This window comes from Hyperoodon ampullatus, assembly GCF_949752795.1.
Source record: "Hyperoodon ampullatus genome assembly, chromosome: 3".
Taxonomy (NCBI): Eukaryota; Metazoa; Chordata; class Mammalia; order Artiodactyla; family Ziphiidae; genus Hyperoodon; species Hyperoodon ampullatus.
Window position 1 is genome coordinate 170,061,337 of NC_136916.1, and position 17,789 is coordinate 170,079,125.

Consider the following 17,789-nt stretch of genomic DNA (forward strand, 5'->3'; position numbering starts at 1 on the left):
CAACAAATTATCTTCATTTTCCTTTATCTAAAATGTCTTATTTGTGCCGTTCTCTCTAAAGGATATTTTTATTGGATACAGAATTCTGGGTTTACAGCCTTTTTTATAGTGTACTTTAAGAAGTGTTTCTGTCTGTGTTGTGGTCTCCATAGCATCTGATAAAATATCTGTTCTCATTTGAATTATTATTCTTCTCTATATAATGTTGTTTGTCTCTGGCTACTTCCAAGATTTTTTCTTTTCTTTTTGTCTTTAGCAGTTTGCTTGTGATGTTTTTAGGCATGATTAGCCTCAAATTTGTTCTGTCTTGGATTTGTTGAGCTTCCTGAATCTGTAAATGAGTATCATTTCCCAAATTTGGGAAGGTTTGAGCCATTATTTATTTCAATATATGTTCTGTCCCAGTTCCTCACTCTTATACCTCTGGGTCTCCAATTGCACATATGTTATGTTAAATCTTTTGATATTATCCCACAGGTCCATAAGGCTTTGTTCTTTCTTTCTTTTTTTTTTTCCCTTAAACTCTGCTACTCAGAGTGAATAATTTCTGTTGATCCATCTTCAGTGTCACCAGTTCTTTTCCTGCCCTCTGCATTTGGCTGCTGAGCCTCTCCACTGATTTTAAAATTTCCATTACTCTATTTGTCAGTTCTAAAATTCTGATTTTTTATATTGTCTATTTTTCTGCAGAGAATTATGCTGTGAGATTAAAAACTTAAATGGAAATCCTCTGAAAAGCAAATTGCATTATTTCAGCAGTCTAAGCCAAAGATTAGAGTTCAGGATTGCCAGTGGTAGAAGATGTAGAGAATAAGCAGACTCTAAAAAATTTTAGGACTTAATGACCTAAACCCAAGACAAAAATCAGAGAATAGAAAAAGATCCACAGATGATCCTGATATTAGAGTTAGCAGACAAGGACTTCAAGACAACTGTGATTAATATGATCAAGATAGTAGAGGAAAAGATGAAGCAGGTAACACTACTGTTAAGCTCACTTAGTGATATTTTTCAGTTTTGCATGTTTTATTTTCAGTTTTAGAATTTTTATTTAATAGTTTTTTATGCAGTCCAGTTCTATGTGGAAAATTTTTTATCTTGTGTATTTTCTCTGCCTTTTTATTTATTTATTTATTTATTTATTTATTTATTATTTTTTTGTGTGTGGTACGTGGGCCTCTCACTGTTGTGGCCTCTCCCGTGGCAGAGCACAGGCCCCGGACACGCAGGCCCAGTGGCCATGGCCCACGGGCCCAGCCGCTTCGTGGCATGTGGGATCCTCCCGGACCGGGGCACGAACCCGTGTCCCCTGCATCGGCAGGCGGTCTCCCAACCACTGCACCACCAGGGAAGCCCTGCCTTTTTATTTTACATGCACTTGAAAAGAATGTATGTTCTCCAGTGTTGATTGTAGTGTTCTGTACATGTCGGTTATGCCATGTTTGTTCAGAACTTGATATGTTTATTGATTTTTCTTGGCTATTCTGTTGGGATAAAGAACTCTTTGAGTTTGGGTAACATTTTGTTTCTTGGTCTGGGAGCTGATTATATGGGTGTGTTCACTTCGGGAAAATTTATTCAGCTGTACACTTATATTTGTGCACCTTCTCTATGTGTATTATACTTCAATAGAACATTTAAATAATATCTAAAAGATCATTTCTTTTTCTCTCAGTCTTTTAAAAGAAGAACATTATTTTGCCATGTATCAGTCAGAAATGGAAAGGGCCAGTAGTAACACATTTTGCTGATGATAATTAGTAAATACATTGTAGAAATTAATGGCTCATCACAACAATGATACTAAACTCATTGTTTTAGTTTGACAAGCCTCCAAGGGCACAATTCTGTAGATGTTAAAAAAAACACAAATCTGAAAGAACTGTGACTTCTTTAGAGACTAATTTGGAAAAACAAATTACTTCTGTTATGTATTTTTGTGAACTGTATCTGTACCTCTAAAGCTTAGAGTAATTTCTGATTAGAACAATTTTCTCAATCTAATGCTTACCTTTAATGCTAAGATACTGTTTTATTAATAGGAACAATTAGAAAAAGAAAAGCAACAAAATGATGGAAGGCCCATGAGTGATAAAACCTTTGAAAAGAAACGTAAGTAGTTTTCACATGTCTTTATCACCAAGGTACCCAACTGATGTTGCATCCTAGTGTGCTGAGAGACCATGCTTAGTTTTTAATTTAGTATGAAAAATCACTTCACTTTCTTTCATTTATCAAAGTTGTTTTCAAAAATTGGCTGCTAACTGTGATATAGATTTAGGAGCATGTGAATAAATGGTGAGGATCAACGTGGAGGTTCAGATCCTTCAAAGGAAAGTTTGAAGTTTGGTAACAGCAATAAGATTGTGAAATTGATCACTGAATAACTAAGATTGAAATATTTAAATATATAAAAAGTAAGATTTGGAAAAGAGTGTTGCTTCACTAGGGATAGTGATTCATATTCTCTGCATTGCCTTGTATGTGTATGGAGATTAATAAGAACTCAGAGGAAATTATAGCACTTAAATCAGAGTTTGTTTTAGGTAGAGACACCAAGACACCAACAACTCTGCCCAAGAACATCCCCATTTCTGTCCCTGGACCCTCTTCTGGCACCCCATCCACAAGTAAGGAACTTGTTTTTGTGTCTCCTTTTCTCCTTTCCTAAACAATAATTACAGGGAAGTCACTCCATGAGATGAGATATATTATTTGAAGGCACCTTTTGCCTTTTACTGTTAGTTGTTTTGGTAGTTCTTAATGGGCAGTAGGGGTAAGAGATACACCAGTCAGGTCAAGCTAAGGAAAGGAAGCTACACCTGTCAGTGTTTTACTGAAAATTGTGGGAGTTGGAGAGGAAATGGGATTGGGGCAGCTAAGGATGAACTGATAAACTAAACAATTGCGTTTTCCTTTTGCTTGTTACTCTAGGCAAAGAAATCAAGAAATCCAAATTGATTCGAAGCCAGTCTTTTAATAATCAAGCTTTTCATGCAAAATATGGCAACTTAGACAAGTGTGCTGGGTATGATCTGACAGCTACTCACGTTTTGACTTAATTTTTATTTTATTTTATTTTTTTATTAATTTTTATTGGAGTACAGTTGCTTTAAAATGTTGTGTTAGTTTCTGCTGTACAGCAAAGTGAATCAGTTATACGTATACATATGTCCCCTCTTTTTTAGATTTCCTTCCCATTTAAGTCACCACAGAGCATTGAGTAGAGTTCCTTGTGCTACACAGTAGGTTCTCATTAGTTATCTATTTTATACATAATAGTGTGTTTATGTCAATCCCAATCTCCCAATTCATCCCGACCTTCCTTCCCCCTTGGTATCCATAAGTTTGTTCTCTACATCTGTGTCTCTATTTCTGCTTTGCAAATAAGTTCATCTGTACCATTTTTCTAGATTCCACTTATAAGTGATATTATACAATGTTCCTTTTTCTATTTCTGACTTAACTTCACTCTGTATGACAGTCTCTAGGTCTATCCACGCCTCTGCAAATGGCACTATTTTGTTCCTTTTTATGGCTGAGTAATATTCCCTTGTATATATGTACCACATCTTCTTTATCTGTTCCTCTGTTGATGGACATTTAGGTTGCTTCCATGTCCTGGCTGTTGTAAATAGTGCTTCAGTGAACATTGGTGTGCATGTATCTTTTTGAATTATGGTTTTCTCCAGGTATATGCCCAGGAACTGGATTGCTGGGTCATATGGTAATTCTATTTTTAGTTTTTTGAGGACCTCCATAGTGTTCTCCATAGTGGCTATACCAATTTACATTCCCACCAACAGTGTAGGAGGGTTCCGTTTTCTCCACATCCTCTCCAGCATTTTTTTTTTTTTTTTTTTTTTTTTTGCTGTACGCAGGCCTCTCACTGTTGTGGCCTCTCCCATCGCGGAGCACAGGCTCCGGACGCGCAGGCTCAGCGGCCATGGCTCACGGGCCCAGCCGCTCCGCGGCATGTGGGATCCTCCCGGACCGGGGCACGAACCCGTGTCCCCTGCATCGGCAGGCGGACGCTCAACCACTGTGCCACCAGGGAAGCCCTCTCTCCAGCATTTTTGTTTGTAGATTTTTTGATGATGACCATTCGGACTGGTGTGAGGTGATACCTCATTGTAGTTTTGACTTGCATCTTGCTAATAATTAGTGGCATTGAGCACCTTTTCATGTGTTTCTTGGCCATCTGTATGTCTTCTTTGCAGAAATGTCTATTTAGGTCTTCTGCCCATTTTTTCACTGGGTTGTTTTTTTTTGATATTGAGCTGCATGAGCTGTTTATACATTTTAGAGATTAATCCCTTGTCAGTTGCTTTGTTTGAAAATATTTTATCCCATTCTGAGAGTTGTCTTTTCGTTTTGTTTATGGTTTCCTTTGCTGTGCAAAAACTTTTAAGTTTAATTAGGTCCCACTCATTTATTTTTGTTTTTATTTTCATACTCTAGGAGGTGGGTCAAAAAAGATCTTTCTGAGATTTATGTCAGAGTGTTCTGCCTATGTTTTCCTCTAAGAGTTTTATAGTGTCTGGCCTTACATTTAGGTCTTTAATCCATTTTGAGTTTATTTTTGTGTGTGGTGTTAGGGAGTGTTCTAATTTTATTCTTTTACATGTAGCTGTCCAGTTTTCCCAGCACCACTTACTGAAGAGACTGTCTTTTCTCTATTGTATATTCTTGCCTCCTTTGTCATGGATTAGGTGACCATAGGTGTGTGGGTTTATCTCTGGGCTTTGTATCCTGTTCCATTGATTTATTTTTCTGTTTTTGTGCCAGTACCATACTGTCTTGATGAACGTAGCTTTGTAGTATAGTCTGAAGTCAGCGAGCCTGATTCTTCCAGCTCTGTTTTTCTTTCTCAAGATTGCTTTGGCTATTCAGGATCTTTTGTGTTTCCATACAAATTGTAAAATTTTTTGTTCTAATTCTGTGAACAGTGCCATTGGTAATTTGATAGGGAGTGCATTGAATCTGTAGATTGCTTTGGGTAGTATAGTCATTTTCACAGTATTGATTCTTCCAATCCAAGAACATGGTATGTTTCTCCATCTGTTTGTGTTGTCTTTGATTTCTTTCATCAGTATCCTATAGTTTTCTGAGTACAAGTCTTTTGTCTCCTTAGGTAGGTTTATTCCTAGGTATTTATTCTTTTGTTGCAGTGGTAAATAGGATTGTTTCCTTAATATCTCTTTCTGATTTTTCGTTGTTAGAGTATAGGAATGCAAGAGATTTCTTTGTATTAATTTTGTATCCTGCAGCTTTACCAAATTCATTGGTAAACTCTACTCATTTTCTGGTGGCTTCTATGTATAGTATCATGTCATCTGCAAACAGTGACAGTTTTACTTTTCCAGTTTGGATTCTTTTTATTCCTTTTTCTTCTCTGATTGCTGTGGCTAGGACTTTCAAAACTATGTTGAATAATAGTGGCAAGAGTGGACATCCTTGTCTTGTTCCTGAACTTAAAGGAAATGCTTTCAGTTTTTCACCATTGAGAATGATGTTTGCTGTGGATTTGTCATATATGGCCTTTATTATGTTGAGGTAGGTTCCTTCTATGCCCACTTTCTGGAGAGTTTTTATCGTAAATGGGTATTGAATTTTGTCAAAAGCCTTTTCTGTATCTATTGAGATGATCATATGGTTTTTATTCTTCAATTTGTTAATATAGTGTATCATGTTGATTGATTTGCTTATATTGAAGAATCCTAGTATCTCTGGGATAAGTCCCACTTGATCATGGCGTATGATCCTTTTAATGTGTTGTTGGATTCTGTTTGCTAGTATTTTGTTGAGGATTTTTGTGCCTGTGTTCCTCAGTGATATTGGCCTGTAATTTTCTTTTTTCGAGATATCTTATCTTTGTCTGGTTTTGGTGTCAGGGTGATGGTGGCCTCGTAGAATGAGCTTGGGAGTGTTCCTTCCTCTGCAATTTTTTGGAAGAGTTTGAGAAGGATGGGTGTTAGCTCTTCTCTAAATGCTTGATAGAATTCACCTGTGAAGACATCTGGTCCAGGACTTTTGTTTGTTGGAAGATTTTTAATCACAGTTTCAATTTCATTACTTGTGATTGGTCTGTTCATATTTTCTGTTTCTTCCTGGTTCAGTCTGGGAAAGTTATACCTTTCTAAGAATTTGTCCATTTCTTCCAGGTTGTCCATTTTATTGGCATATAGTTGCTTATAGTAGTCTCTTATGATCCTTTGTATTTCTGCAGTGTCAGTTGTAACTTCTCCTTTTTCATTTCTAATTTTATTGATTTGAGCCCTCTCCCTTTTTTTTCTTGATGAGTCTGGCTAAAGGTTTATCAATTTTGTTTATCTTCTCAAACAACCAGCTTTTAGTTTCATTGATCTTTGCTGTTGATTTCTTCATTTCTGTTTCGTTTACTTCTGCTCTGATATTTATGATTTTTCTTTTACTAACTTTGGGTTTTGCTTGTTCTTCTTTCTCTAGTTGCTTTATGTGTAAGGTTAGGTTGTTTGAGATTTTTCTTGTTTCTTGAGGTAAGATTGTATTGCTATAAACTTCCCTCTTAGAACTGCTTTTTGTCGTATCCCATAGGTTTTGGGCCATCATGTTTTTGTTGTCATTTGTTTCTAGGTATTTTTTGATTTCCTCTTTGATTTCTTCAGTTATCCATTGGTTATTTAATAACATATTGTTTAGCTTCTATGTGTTTGTGCTTTTTACAGTTTTTTTCCTGTAATTGATTTCTAATCTCATAACGTTGTGGTCTGAAATGATGCTTGATATGATTTCAGTTTTCTTAAATTTACTGAGGCTTGACTTGTGACCCAAGATGTGATCTATCCTGGAGAATGTTCCGTGTGCACTTGAGAAGAAAGTGTATTCTGCTGCTTTCAGATGGAATGTCCTATAATTACCAATTAAGTTTATCTGGTCTAATGTATCATTTAAGGCTTGTGTTTCCTTATTAATTTTCTGTCTGGATGATCTGTCCATTGGTATAAATGGGGTGTTAATGTCCCCCCACTATTATTGTGTTACTGTCAATTTCCTCTTTTATGGCTGTTAGCATTTGCCTTATGTATTGAGGTGCTCCTATGTTGGGTGCATAAATATTTACAATTGTTATATCTTCTTCTTGGAGTGATCCCTTGATCATTATGTAGTGTCCTTCCTTGCTCTTGTAACATTCTTTATTTTAAAGTCGATTTTGTCTGATATGAATATTGCTACTCCAGCTTTCTGTTGATTTCCATTTGCATGGAACTTTTTCCATCCCCTCACTTTCAGTCTGTATGTGTCCGTAGGTCTGAAGTGGGTCTCTTGTAGACAACATATATATGGGTTGTGTTCTGACTTAATTTTCATTTTATAGTCATACATCTTTATGTGAAATGTTTACATTATTAAATAAAATCAGGATTAATTTTTAGGTTTTTATAGGTCAGTAATTTCTAAGTTATCTTCTATAAAGATTTCATGTTAAAAAAAAAAAAAAGCAGTCTACAAATTTGCATACAAAATAGGTATCCTGGAATTCTAGGAAGACTACTGCCCTGATGCTTCATAACAACATCATGGAATCCGTGTATTGTTTATGCTATATCACCTATGCCACAGAACTTCTAAATGGGTATGAACATGCCCCATTTACTAAATGGATGTGGACATCCGTTTGCTGCTAGTGTTGTTTCTGTCCATAAAGAAGCCACTGGCCTGTTTATGTGGTAAAGTGGTGACAACAGAGTTCTCCTGGTGGTAGATGAATGTGTAGTCTCCCTTTTGGCCCAGAACACAAAATTATAAACAGTTAAGATTAGGGGAGAATCAGCATAAATTAAATAACCATGAATTTTATATATCTTATACACATATAGTATATAACAGCTGTATATCAAGCAGCAAGCAAAGTAATTTTAAGGGAACATAAATGTCTTCAAAACTATTTATCAAAAAAAAATAACATGTTACGGGAAAAATGTTTTTCTTTTATTATTTTTATCTTTTTATAAAAGATTGAATAAAAAGCTTATTCTAGATTTTCAGCTATGTTTTTGGACATTATTGGTAGATCCTTCTAAAGTTCCTAGCCAATAGGGTGATCTCAAGATGGACAAAAGAGATTAGAACTAAAGTTATTTCCAGGAAAATTTTATCCACATTACCTGTTATGGCTGAGCATCAATAGAAAACCTGTTATTTTGATGTAGCAGAAGTTTAAGGAGATGATTTTAAGTTAAAGACAAAGTAATTATTGTGAGGCATGGAATGTAAAAAATAAATGAGAAATAGAAATAGCAAGCATGTTTCATAAGAAGTAGAGGAAAGCATTTAAAAAAAGATTAGGAAAGACCTAGTGCTAGATGACTGGGATTGAAAGAAGCATATTCTTGTATTTTAACTAAATCATGTTCTTTTCTAGTAAAAGTTCTACAGCAGCATATACACCTTCTGTCTCAGGGTTAACAAAGACTTCTGTGATTTCACTAACTGGTAAGTAGAAATTTGAGCTCTTCAAAAAATTGTTAAACTTAATAAAATATGATTTTCCTTAAATGACCCATTTCTTTATTTCTAGATACAGCTTCCCTAAATTTATATCTTTATCAAAAAGCAAAGAAATTAAACATTTCCCTAGCAATTAAGAAGATGCTTAACAATACTATTTTGTTTTCACTGTGTCAAGAGTCAGAGTTCAATATTTGCAAAAGAGGAAAAGGACAAAATAAGATAGGTTTTACCATGGTCTGAGGACCTAATGAGGCATAGACTAAAAGTTTTTGCAATAATTTTTAAGGAAGTGAAAAACAGCAGGGCTTCACTGTGGATCATATGCTGCTAAACAGTTACAATATTATGTATTTGAAAGTTTATACCAGGGGTAAAGGGCCACATGATAAATATTTTGGGCTCTGTTGGCCAATTGGTTTCTGTCACAATTACTCAACTCTGGCGTGACACAGTAAAAGCAGCCATAGACAACACATAGCAAGTAGGTATGGCCTTTATTGGACACAATATTGTTGTGTCTCAGGGAACAGGGAGGCCTGAGGAGGCGAGAGATGGGGGAATGGCCAGTAAGTGGAGCAATCAGAACAGATACAACATAAATCGATTAAGTTTGCCGTCTTTTTTTTTTTTTTTTTTGAGAAGTGTTCTTTTTTTTTTTTAAGGGAACTTTATTTTAATTAATTAATTTACTTATTTATGGCTGCATTGGGTCTTCCTTGCTGTGTGGGCTTTCTTTAGTTGCGGTGAGCAGGGGCTACTCTTTGTTGCAGTGCGCAGGCTTACTGTGGTGGCTTCTCTTGTTGCGGAGCATGGGCTCTAGGCACGCGGGCTTCAGTAGTTGTGGCACATGGGCTTCAGTAGTTGTGACATGCGGGCTTCAGTAGTTGTGGCTCACAGGCTCTAGAGCACAGGCTCAGTAGCTGTGGTGCACGGGCTTAGCTGCTCCGCGGCATGTGGGACCTTCCTGGACCAGGGCTCGAACCTGTGTCCCCTGCATTGGCAGGCAGATTCTTAACCACTGCACCACCAGGGGAGCCCAAGTTTGCCGTCTTATGTGAGTGTGGTTCATGGTGCCCCAAGACAATTGCAATAGTAACATCAAAGATCATGATCACAGACCACCATAAATATAATAATAATGAAACAGTTGGAAATATTGTAAGAATTATCAAAATCTGACACGAAGACAAGAAGCGAGCAAATGCTGTTGGAAAAATGGTGCTGTTAGACTTGCTGGGCGCAGTGTTGCCACAAACCTTCAATTTATAAAAAACGCATTTTCTTTTCTATCTGCAGTAAAGTGAAGAGCAATAAAACAAGGTAGGCTTGTACATGATATTGCAGATTCTAAAACTTAACATCCAAAGCCTTAAATAAAAGCATGTCTCTCATAGGAGTAAATTATTTATTAAAATATTTGAAAAGTATTCTATCTTAAAATTTCGGTATTATTTTGGGGAGAGAGAATAGGTTGAATGAAATATCTCCTAGGTTTCTTGATTAGAAAAATGTGCTTATTACTTATTATTTATTACTTAATGAATTACAGACTGAGGGAAAAGTCACTATACAATTACATATCTGATCTACAAAGAGAAAATGGGAGCAAAATGTCTCTTAACAAATGTATTAAGTGTTCACAGAGAGAAGAGATTTTATTTACTTTTGAGGCTTAAGATGGGCTTCAGGATGATTATCATTTGAGGTGAACCTTAAGGTATGCTAGGATTTTGACAGGGCCGAGATAGGTATGGAATACTGTTCCATGCAGAGGACCTGTCAGAAGCAAAAACTGACTGTTGTGTCTTCAGGGAGCAACAGCAGGCTGTTTGGCTGGAGCACGGAGAGGGTGTAGTGGGAGTAGTGTTAAATAAAATAAAGGTAAGGTCAAGTGTAGAGCGGAAGATCTAATTGATGCTTTTTACTTAAGGTGAATCCATCAGTCATCAATTGCAGCGTTCCAAAGCTATGTGGGCACCACAGACTGGGGGAAATGTAAAGGGAATTCTAGTAAGGATTCAGGGAAACACATTGCAATGTATCCATTTTTGGTGGGTATGAAAATTAGTGGAACCCTTTGGAACAGTTTGGTCAAGTTCATCAAGAATCCTAGTTTTAAAAAATAGTCTATGCCTCAAAACAACCCCATTTCTGGGGCTTCCCTGGTGGCGCAGTGGTTGAAAGTCTGCCTGCTGGTGCAGGGGACACGGGTTTGTGCCCCAGTCCAGGAGGATCCCACATGCCACAGAGCGGCTGGGCCCGTGAGCCATGCCGCTGAGCCTGCGCGTCCGGAGCCTGTGCTCCGCAACGGGAGAGGCCACAACAGTGAGAGGCCCGCGTACCGCAAAAAAAAAAAAAAAAAAAGAAAAAAAGAAAAAAATCCCATTTCTAGTGATCTGTCATGAAGTATAAATAAAACACATATAACGAGAAAAAATTCGTCACAGTGTTCCTCCTTGACATGATGTGATGAAGATGCTACTTTACCTCTTCTCATCCTCCCTCAAACCCGGAACCCTAGTCTAATTGTGAGAAAAGCATCAGACAAATTCCAGTAGAGGCACATCCTACAAAATATTTGACCAGTACCCCTAAAAACTGTTAAGGTCATCAAAAGCAAGGAAAGGCTAAGACACTGTCCCAGCCAAGGAGAGCCTAAGGAGACCTGACAAGTAAGTGTACTGTGGTGCCCTGGATGGGATCCTGAGACAGAAACAGACATTGGGTGAGACTGACAGAATCCAAACACACTGTGGAGTTTTGTTAATAATGATGTGTCACCACTGGCTCACTAATTGTACCAAGTATAGTATGTAAATGTAAGGTGTTAATAATAGGGGAACTAGGTGAAAGGGGTAGGTGGGAATTCTTTATACTCTCTTCTCAATTTTTCTATAAATCTAATACTTCAAAAAATTGTCTATTTAAAGATAACATTTAAAATAACTTCAAAGACTTTAAATGCTTAGGGATAAATTTAACAAAATGTGTGCTAAATGCACACTCAGAACTTCCAAAATGTTGCTGAAAGAAATTAAACAAGACATAAATAAATGTCAGTTCATTTTAAATTGAGCCAGAGATTCAGTGCAATCCTGATAAAAATTTTGACAGTCTTTTTGAAATTTACTGTGTATTCAAATTCATAGAACTGAGTATTTTGAAAAAAAATAAAGTTAAAGAATGTCAATTACCTGATTTCATCATTTACTACTAAAGCTTCAGTACTCAAGACTGTGTGCCCTGCCCTGACATACATAGTCAGCTGAGTTGCAACAAAGGTGATGTGATTGTATTTTTTAAAATGATACTAGAACAATTGGATATCCGTAAAAAACCCAAAGAACTGAACCTTAATTCTTATCATTCTTATCTCACAACTGTACACAAAATTAACTCAAAAAGTATTCTAAATTTAAGCATAAAAGCTAAAACTCTGACATTTCTGAAGAAAATATAGAAGGGAGTCTGTGATTTTGGAATTGACAAAAGTTTTTCCAAACCATAAAGAAAAGAATTAACATATTGGACTTCATAAAAATTTAAAGTTTTAGCACTTTGAAATAGAGCATTAAAAAAATAAAAGGCAGGACACAGATTGGGGGAAAATATTCATGTTACATACACCTGACAAAGGACTTGTATCCAGAATATACAAAGATCTTTTTTTTAAGTTGAAGTATAGTTGATTTACAATATTGTGTTAGTTTCAGGTGCACAGCACAGCGATTCAGTTATACATATATTCTTCCTCAGGTCCTCTTTCCTTATAGGTTATTACAAAATACTGAGCGTAGTTCCCTATGCTATACAGTAGTTCCTTGTTGGTCATCTATTTTATTATTTACATAGCAGGGTGTATATGTTAATCCTAAGCTCCTAATTTATCCCTCCCCCCCTTTTCCCGCCTTTCCCCTTTGGTAACCATAAGTTAGTTTTCTATGTCTGCAAGTCTCTTTCTACTTTGGAAATAAGTTCATTTGTATCTTTTTTTTTTTTTTTTAGATTCCACATATAAGCAGTATCATATGATATTTATCTTTCTCTGTCTGGCTTACTTCACTTATTATGATAATCTCTAGGCCATCCATGTTGCTGCGAATGGCATTATTTTATTCTTTTTTTATGGCTGAGTAATATTCTATATTCTACCACATCTTTATCCATTCCTCTGTTTTTTTGTTTTTTTTTTTGCTGTACGCGGGCCTCTCACTGCTGTGGCCTCTCCCATTGCGGAACACAGGCTCCAGATGCGCAGGCTCAGCGGCCATGGCTCACGGGCCCAGCCGCTCCGCAGCATGTGGGATCTTCCTGGACCGGGGCACGAACCTGTGTCCCCTGCATCGGCAGGCGGTCTCCCAACCACTGCGCCACCAGGGAAGCCCTATCCATTCCTCTGTTGATGGACATTTAGGTTGCTTCCATGTCTTGGCTATTGTAAATAGTGCTGCAATGAACATTGGGGTGCCTATATCTTTTCGAATTATGGTTTTCTCTGGATATATGCCCAGGAGTGGGATTGCAGGATCATATGGTAGTTCTATTTTTAGTTTTAAGAATATACAAAGATCTTTAAAACAAATCAGGCAACTGATTTTAAAATGGGAAAAAAGTTGAACACGCACTTCATGAAAGAAGATACACAAATAAGTAAGTAAAAAGATGCTTAAGATCAGTAACCATAAGAAATGCAAATTAAAGCAATGAGTAACCCCACACACACACACACACAAGGAGATACCACTTCACACCCACTAGAATGACTAAAAAGGCTCACAAAATCAAGTGTGTGTGAGGATGTGGAGTAACTTTCCAGGACTCTCATATGTTGCTGTTGGAAATGCAAAATGGTATAATCACTTTGGACAGCAGTTTGGCAGTTTCTTATGAAGTTAAATATACACTTACTCTGTGATTCAGCAGTTCCATTCCAAGACTTTTACTGAAGAGAAATTAAAACATATGTCCATACACAGACTTGCACACAATTGTCCATAGCAGCTCTATTTGTAATAGATTACAAAGTTTTTGGAAAAAAATCATAATGTCTGTCAATAGGAGAATGGATAGACAAATTTTGGCACGTCTGTGCAGTTGGAATACCAGTCAGCAATAAAAAGGATGGAGTATTGGTGTAGATGAATCGCAGCATAATTATGCTGCATGAAAGAAGGCAGACAAAAAAAGCATACATACTGTATGATTCCATTTATACAATATTCTATAAAATGCAAACTAACCTGTAGTGACAGGAGGCAGGTCCGTGGTTGCCTGGAGTGGGGGGAGGGGGGTGGAGGGAGGGATGGCAAGGAGGCAGAACAAACATCCAGTGATGGGTGTGTTCACTCTTGATTGTGGTGATGGCTTCATGGGTGTATACAAATGTCAAAACCTTAAATTTGTTCAATGTATTGTATATAAATTATACCTTAATAAAGTTGACTTGAAGGGAAACAAAGTCCGTTATCATTAACCATCTCTAAGGTTCACATCTCTCTAAGTATATTCCACCTGGCTGACCGTACACGTGTTACTTTCAGATGATTCATTCCGGACTCGTAATGCCAGTAGTGCTCCCAGTTCCTTTTCTTCTAATACTCCCCTGCCCAGCACCTCCCGAGGGACAGGTAACTCAGGTGATCCCAAGAGCAGTGGAAGTAAAGATACACAACCACGGAAGGCTACCTTGTAAGTAACCCAGTGATGTACTGCTAAGTGTTTTATTCTGTTCTTTTTCTCAGTGTACTTTCCTTCCCACTTAAATACTTTCCAAAGAATAAAAGATGTCTGTAATGAGGCACTGTCATCAATTAAAAGGGATTATTATTATCACTGTTACGTCAGATACTTTATATAAGATAATTTATATGTGGCAAAGACATTGTAACCTTAGGAAGTTGACAGGAAACTTTCAATGGTTCCCACTAATATCTGAGATCTGTTTATTTTTCTACGAAATATTTGCATTCAGGAAATTTAGCTCTGAGAAGACACTGAGTGTAATTGCATTCCTTTAAACAACTAGCTTAAGTACACAGCATTTAATCACCCAGTGCTCAGAGGGATGGGTGTAACTGATGCCACTTAAGAAATATTACTGCAGTATATAATCCAGAGTTGTGGGTCCAATAAGCTAGAGATTCTATAGACAACATTTGTTCCTTAAAGTTATAAAGGTCATAAAGGGCCTCTATTCTCCTTTTCCCCTTGTGGTTCCTTTTTATGCACCGTTTGTATCTTGTTTGAATTGTCGAAGCCTTTGTTTCTTTTAGGTTAAACATTTAAGAGGGTAGTGCCAAAAAAAATCTCCATAAGGAGAGGTCATATCCAGGTAGAAGTGATTCATCCAAAATACCCAAACTGGGCTTCCCTGGTGGCGCAGTGGTTGAGAGTCCGCCTGCTGGTGCAGGGGACACGGGTTCATGCCCCGGTCCGGGAAGATCCCACATGCCGCGGAGCGGCTGGGCCCGTGAGCCACGGCCGCTGAGGTCCGGAGCCTGTGCTCCTCAACGGGAGAGGCCACAACAGTGAGAGGCCTGCATACCGCGAAAAAAAAAAAAAATACCCAAACTATAGTTGCACGTTTCCTCTTTCATATGGGACACGTGAATCTTCTGATTAGAAGAGAATTTAAACAAGATTCAGCCTTTCTTTTAAACAGATTTCACTTAATTCATGAATATTTTCTAATAAAGTTTCTGATCTGCATCTTTTTGCAGAAACTCCACACTCAAGTCCCATTTAGGAACTGAACTGTATTATAATTTGTTCAAAAATTTTAATTGGTCATTGGTGTATACAAATATAGATGTATTCAAAATTCATTCAAAACTTAGAAATACATTTATTGAATAGAGCTCAAGGAAAGAGTAGGACTACATAATAGAAAAAAGTAATAGTAAATAGAAAAAATAATATTGATAGTACAGGTTAGTAGTATTAATACAGAAGATACTTTTATTTACAGAGAATCTCTTAGCCATACAATTATTGCTCTAATGATTATACTGTGGGAGTTCCATTTAAAGTCTCAAAATAGAGGCAGGACAGGATAATGGTCTATGGAGAGCACGGAGCTGGAGCCTCATGCCCTGGTTCCTGTGGCAGTTCCGGCGAGCACTCTGGTTCTTGGTGTGCCCGCGAAATGACAGGGCAAGGCTCACAGTTCATCCTCTGAGGCGCCTTCCATTCCGGCATCCTGAAATCCTTCCTCTTGATCACCCTTGACCCTCTTCCTGTCAAAAGATTGCCCTGGAATTCTTCTATTGAAGAACACATTTAATAACATCAGAAGGCAATTCATTCTCTTTTCAACTTATCTTTCTAAATGCAATAGGCATTGTTCAGTAAGTAAAGACCATTGAAGCCTAATGTATTTATACTAGCTCTCCTTTATTTCAGATTACTATCTTTATCTGTTTTTTCGTTGTTGAGCATGTTTTTCCTTTTTATCGACTGAATTTTCTCTTGCTCAATATTTATAATACAAAATTATATAAATAATCCTATAATCAGTTATATCTATAATTGATTGTTTTAAAAAATGAATCTAGAAACAAACACTCTGCTAACAAGTCACATGAAGTTTGTTTCTTCTTTTCTGAATATTCTGAAGAAGGAGGAATATTTGTATCACAGCTGCTTTATTAATGTGTAACTGAATCTGCAAGTCCACAACTCTCTCTCCATGTTACGTGGTTCTAATTTGGACTTTCTCATGAATGCACACTGCCACATAACTGAAATAGTGATTGATATCTACATTGGTCATGTTTCTGTGGAGCATTATCCACCATTCAGTGCCATCCCATATCCAAATGAAAATCTATCGTTTTTTTCTTAAAATAAACCTGTGAAGTGATTTCAGAAACTATTAATTATCTCAGTTTTTGCTGCTCAAAAAAATTCTATGCAATACATTCTCCAGCTTTACAGTATCATGGAGTTGACACATGTGGTATTTAGGAATATCAGTGTCTTAAAGGAAGTACGGAATGCATCATATCTTAGGTCTTTCAAGGCCAGACAATTGATATATTTTTAGGCTGTGTTAATTTCTGTTATGGTTATAGAAAGTGAAAAACGTAGGAAAAGTATGAATTGAATTGAATGCTATGTTAGATGCACATAGGATTTAGTAGTTAAAGGTTATTCCAAGTGATCTTTAATATGTAATTCACAGTTCTCATATATTAGGTTTATTCAAAGTAGATTATATCTATTTCTTTACTTTGTAAGCATTATATGGATAACATTTTTCATGTTTTGTTTTCTTTTTTTTCTTTCCTTCTCCTTCTTCTCTCTCTCCTCTCTCTTTCATTCTTCTCTCTTTCTTTCCTCCTTTTGACAAAGAAAATCCAGAAAATCCAATCCTTAGATCATCTGCTTGAAGGAGGCAAAACAAAGACAACTGGGATAATGTGATCGATGGACAAAAGCTAAAGCAATGGCTTGGGCTTTTTTTTTTTTTTTTTTTTTAAATGAATGGGAAAGAGAGAGATACATAATGGCAGCTGATGTTGTTAAACGTTCCATGTCTGAAATTATATTCCCTAGGAGGTATAATATATATTTCTTGAATAATAATGTGGTTACAGAATTCCAATGTTATAGTGAAGTGTAATGAAAAACAACTTTAGGTATGTGCTTTAACTACTGCTACAAAAGAGATAAGTCTGCATTTATTTGTGCAGGAAACCATCATTTAATTGTTCTAGAGTTTAGCCTTTACAAATTGAAAGGTTCAAATCAACTGAAATTGCCCTGCCAAGATAATCACTTGGAGGGGGGCTTGGGAGTAAGAATGACACTGCATTTTCTCACAAATCTCCAAGCCCAGTTGAAGAGTCACACTGAAACAGGGTACAAACAGCTGTCCGAAATTATATCAGTCCTACGATTGTGGTGACAAGATGTTGTACCTGGACATTCTGAAATTAAAATTTGGCAATGAATATTCTACAAAGATTTCTGATAACTTTTAGCTACAACTACCTTAAAAATAACAGGTTGATGATTTCCTTTATTTCCTAGAAGAATTTATTTTATAAATACTTTGTTTACATTTTAGATTGTATTTGTCCTTACTGAATTAAAAATGATGACTCTAGTTTGAATCAGCTGTTATTCCAAGCTATCATGCTTAAGCTATGTCAACAGCATATATTTGTACTAATGCTAATATTTCCATCAACATTTGCCTGTGGAATATATTCAGTTCTTAATTTTAAAAATGTCAGTTCTTGAGATATACTGTATGAAGCTATTGTCAGCTTCTCTATTTCAAAATGCAATCA

The 17,789-nt window shown here is 36.6% G+C and overlaps 1 protein-coding gene across 2 annotated transcripts in view; it reads left to right on the plus strand.

Moving 5' to 3' along the window:
- Nucleotides 1-16,870, plus strand: part of PPP4R4 (protein phosphatase 4 regulatory subunit 4) — a gene marked incomplete at both ends in the record, with an annotated part of 115,724 nt that extends 98,854 nt beyond the window's left edge. For both annotated transcript variants that reach the window (XM_079699745.1, XM_079699746.1), the window contains 6 exons: nt 2,043-2,112; nt 2,547-2,630; nt 2,935-3,028; nt 8,405-8,475; nt 14,034-14,181; nt 16,846-16,870. In XM_079699745.1, coding sequence (XP_079555871.1) covers nt 2,043-2,112; nt 2,547-2,630; nt 2,935-3,028; nt 8,405-8,475; nt 14,034-14,181; nt 16,846-16,870 — 492 coding nt within the window. The remainder of the gene's footprint in view (nt 1-2,042; nt 2,113-2,546; nt 2,631-2,934; nt 3,029-8,404; nt 8,476-14,033; nt 14,182-16,845) is intronic.
- Between the last annotated feature and the right edge of the window lie 919 nt (nt 16,871-17,789).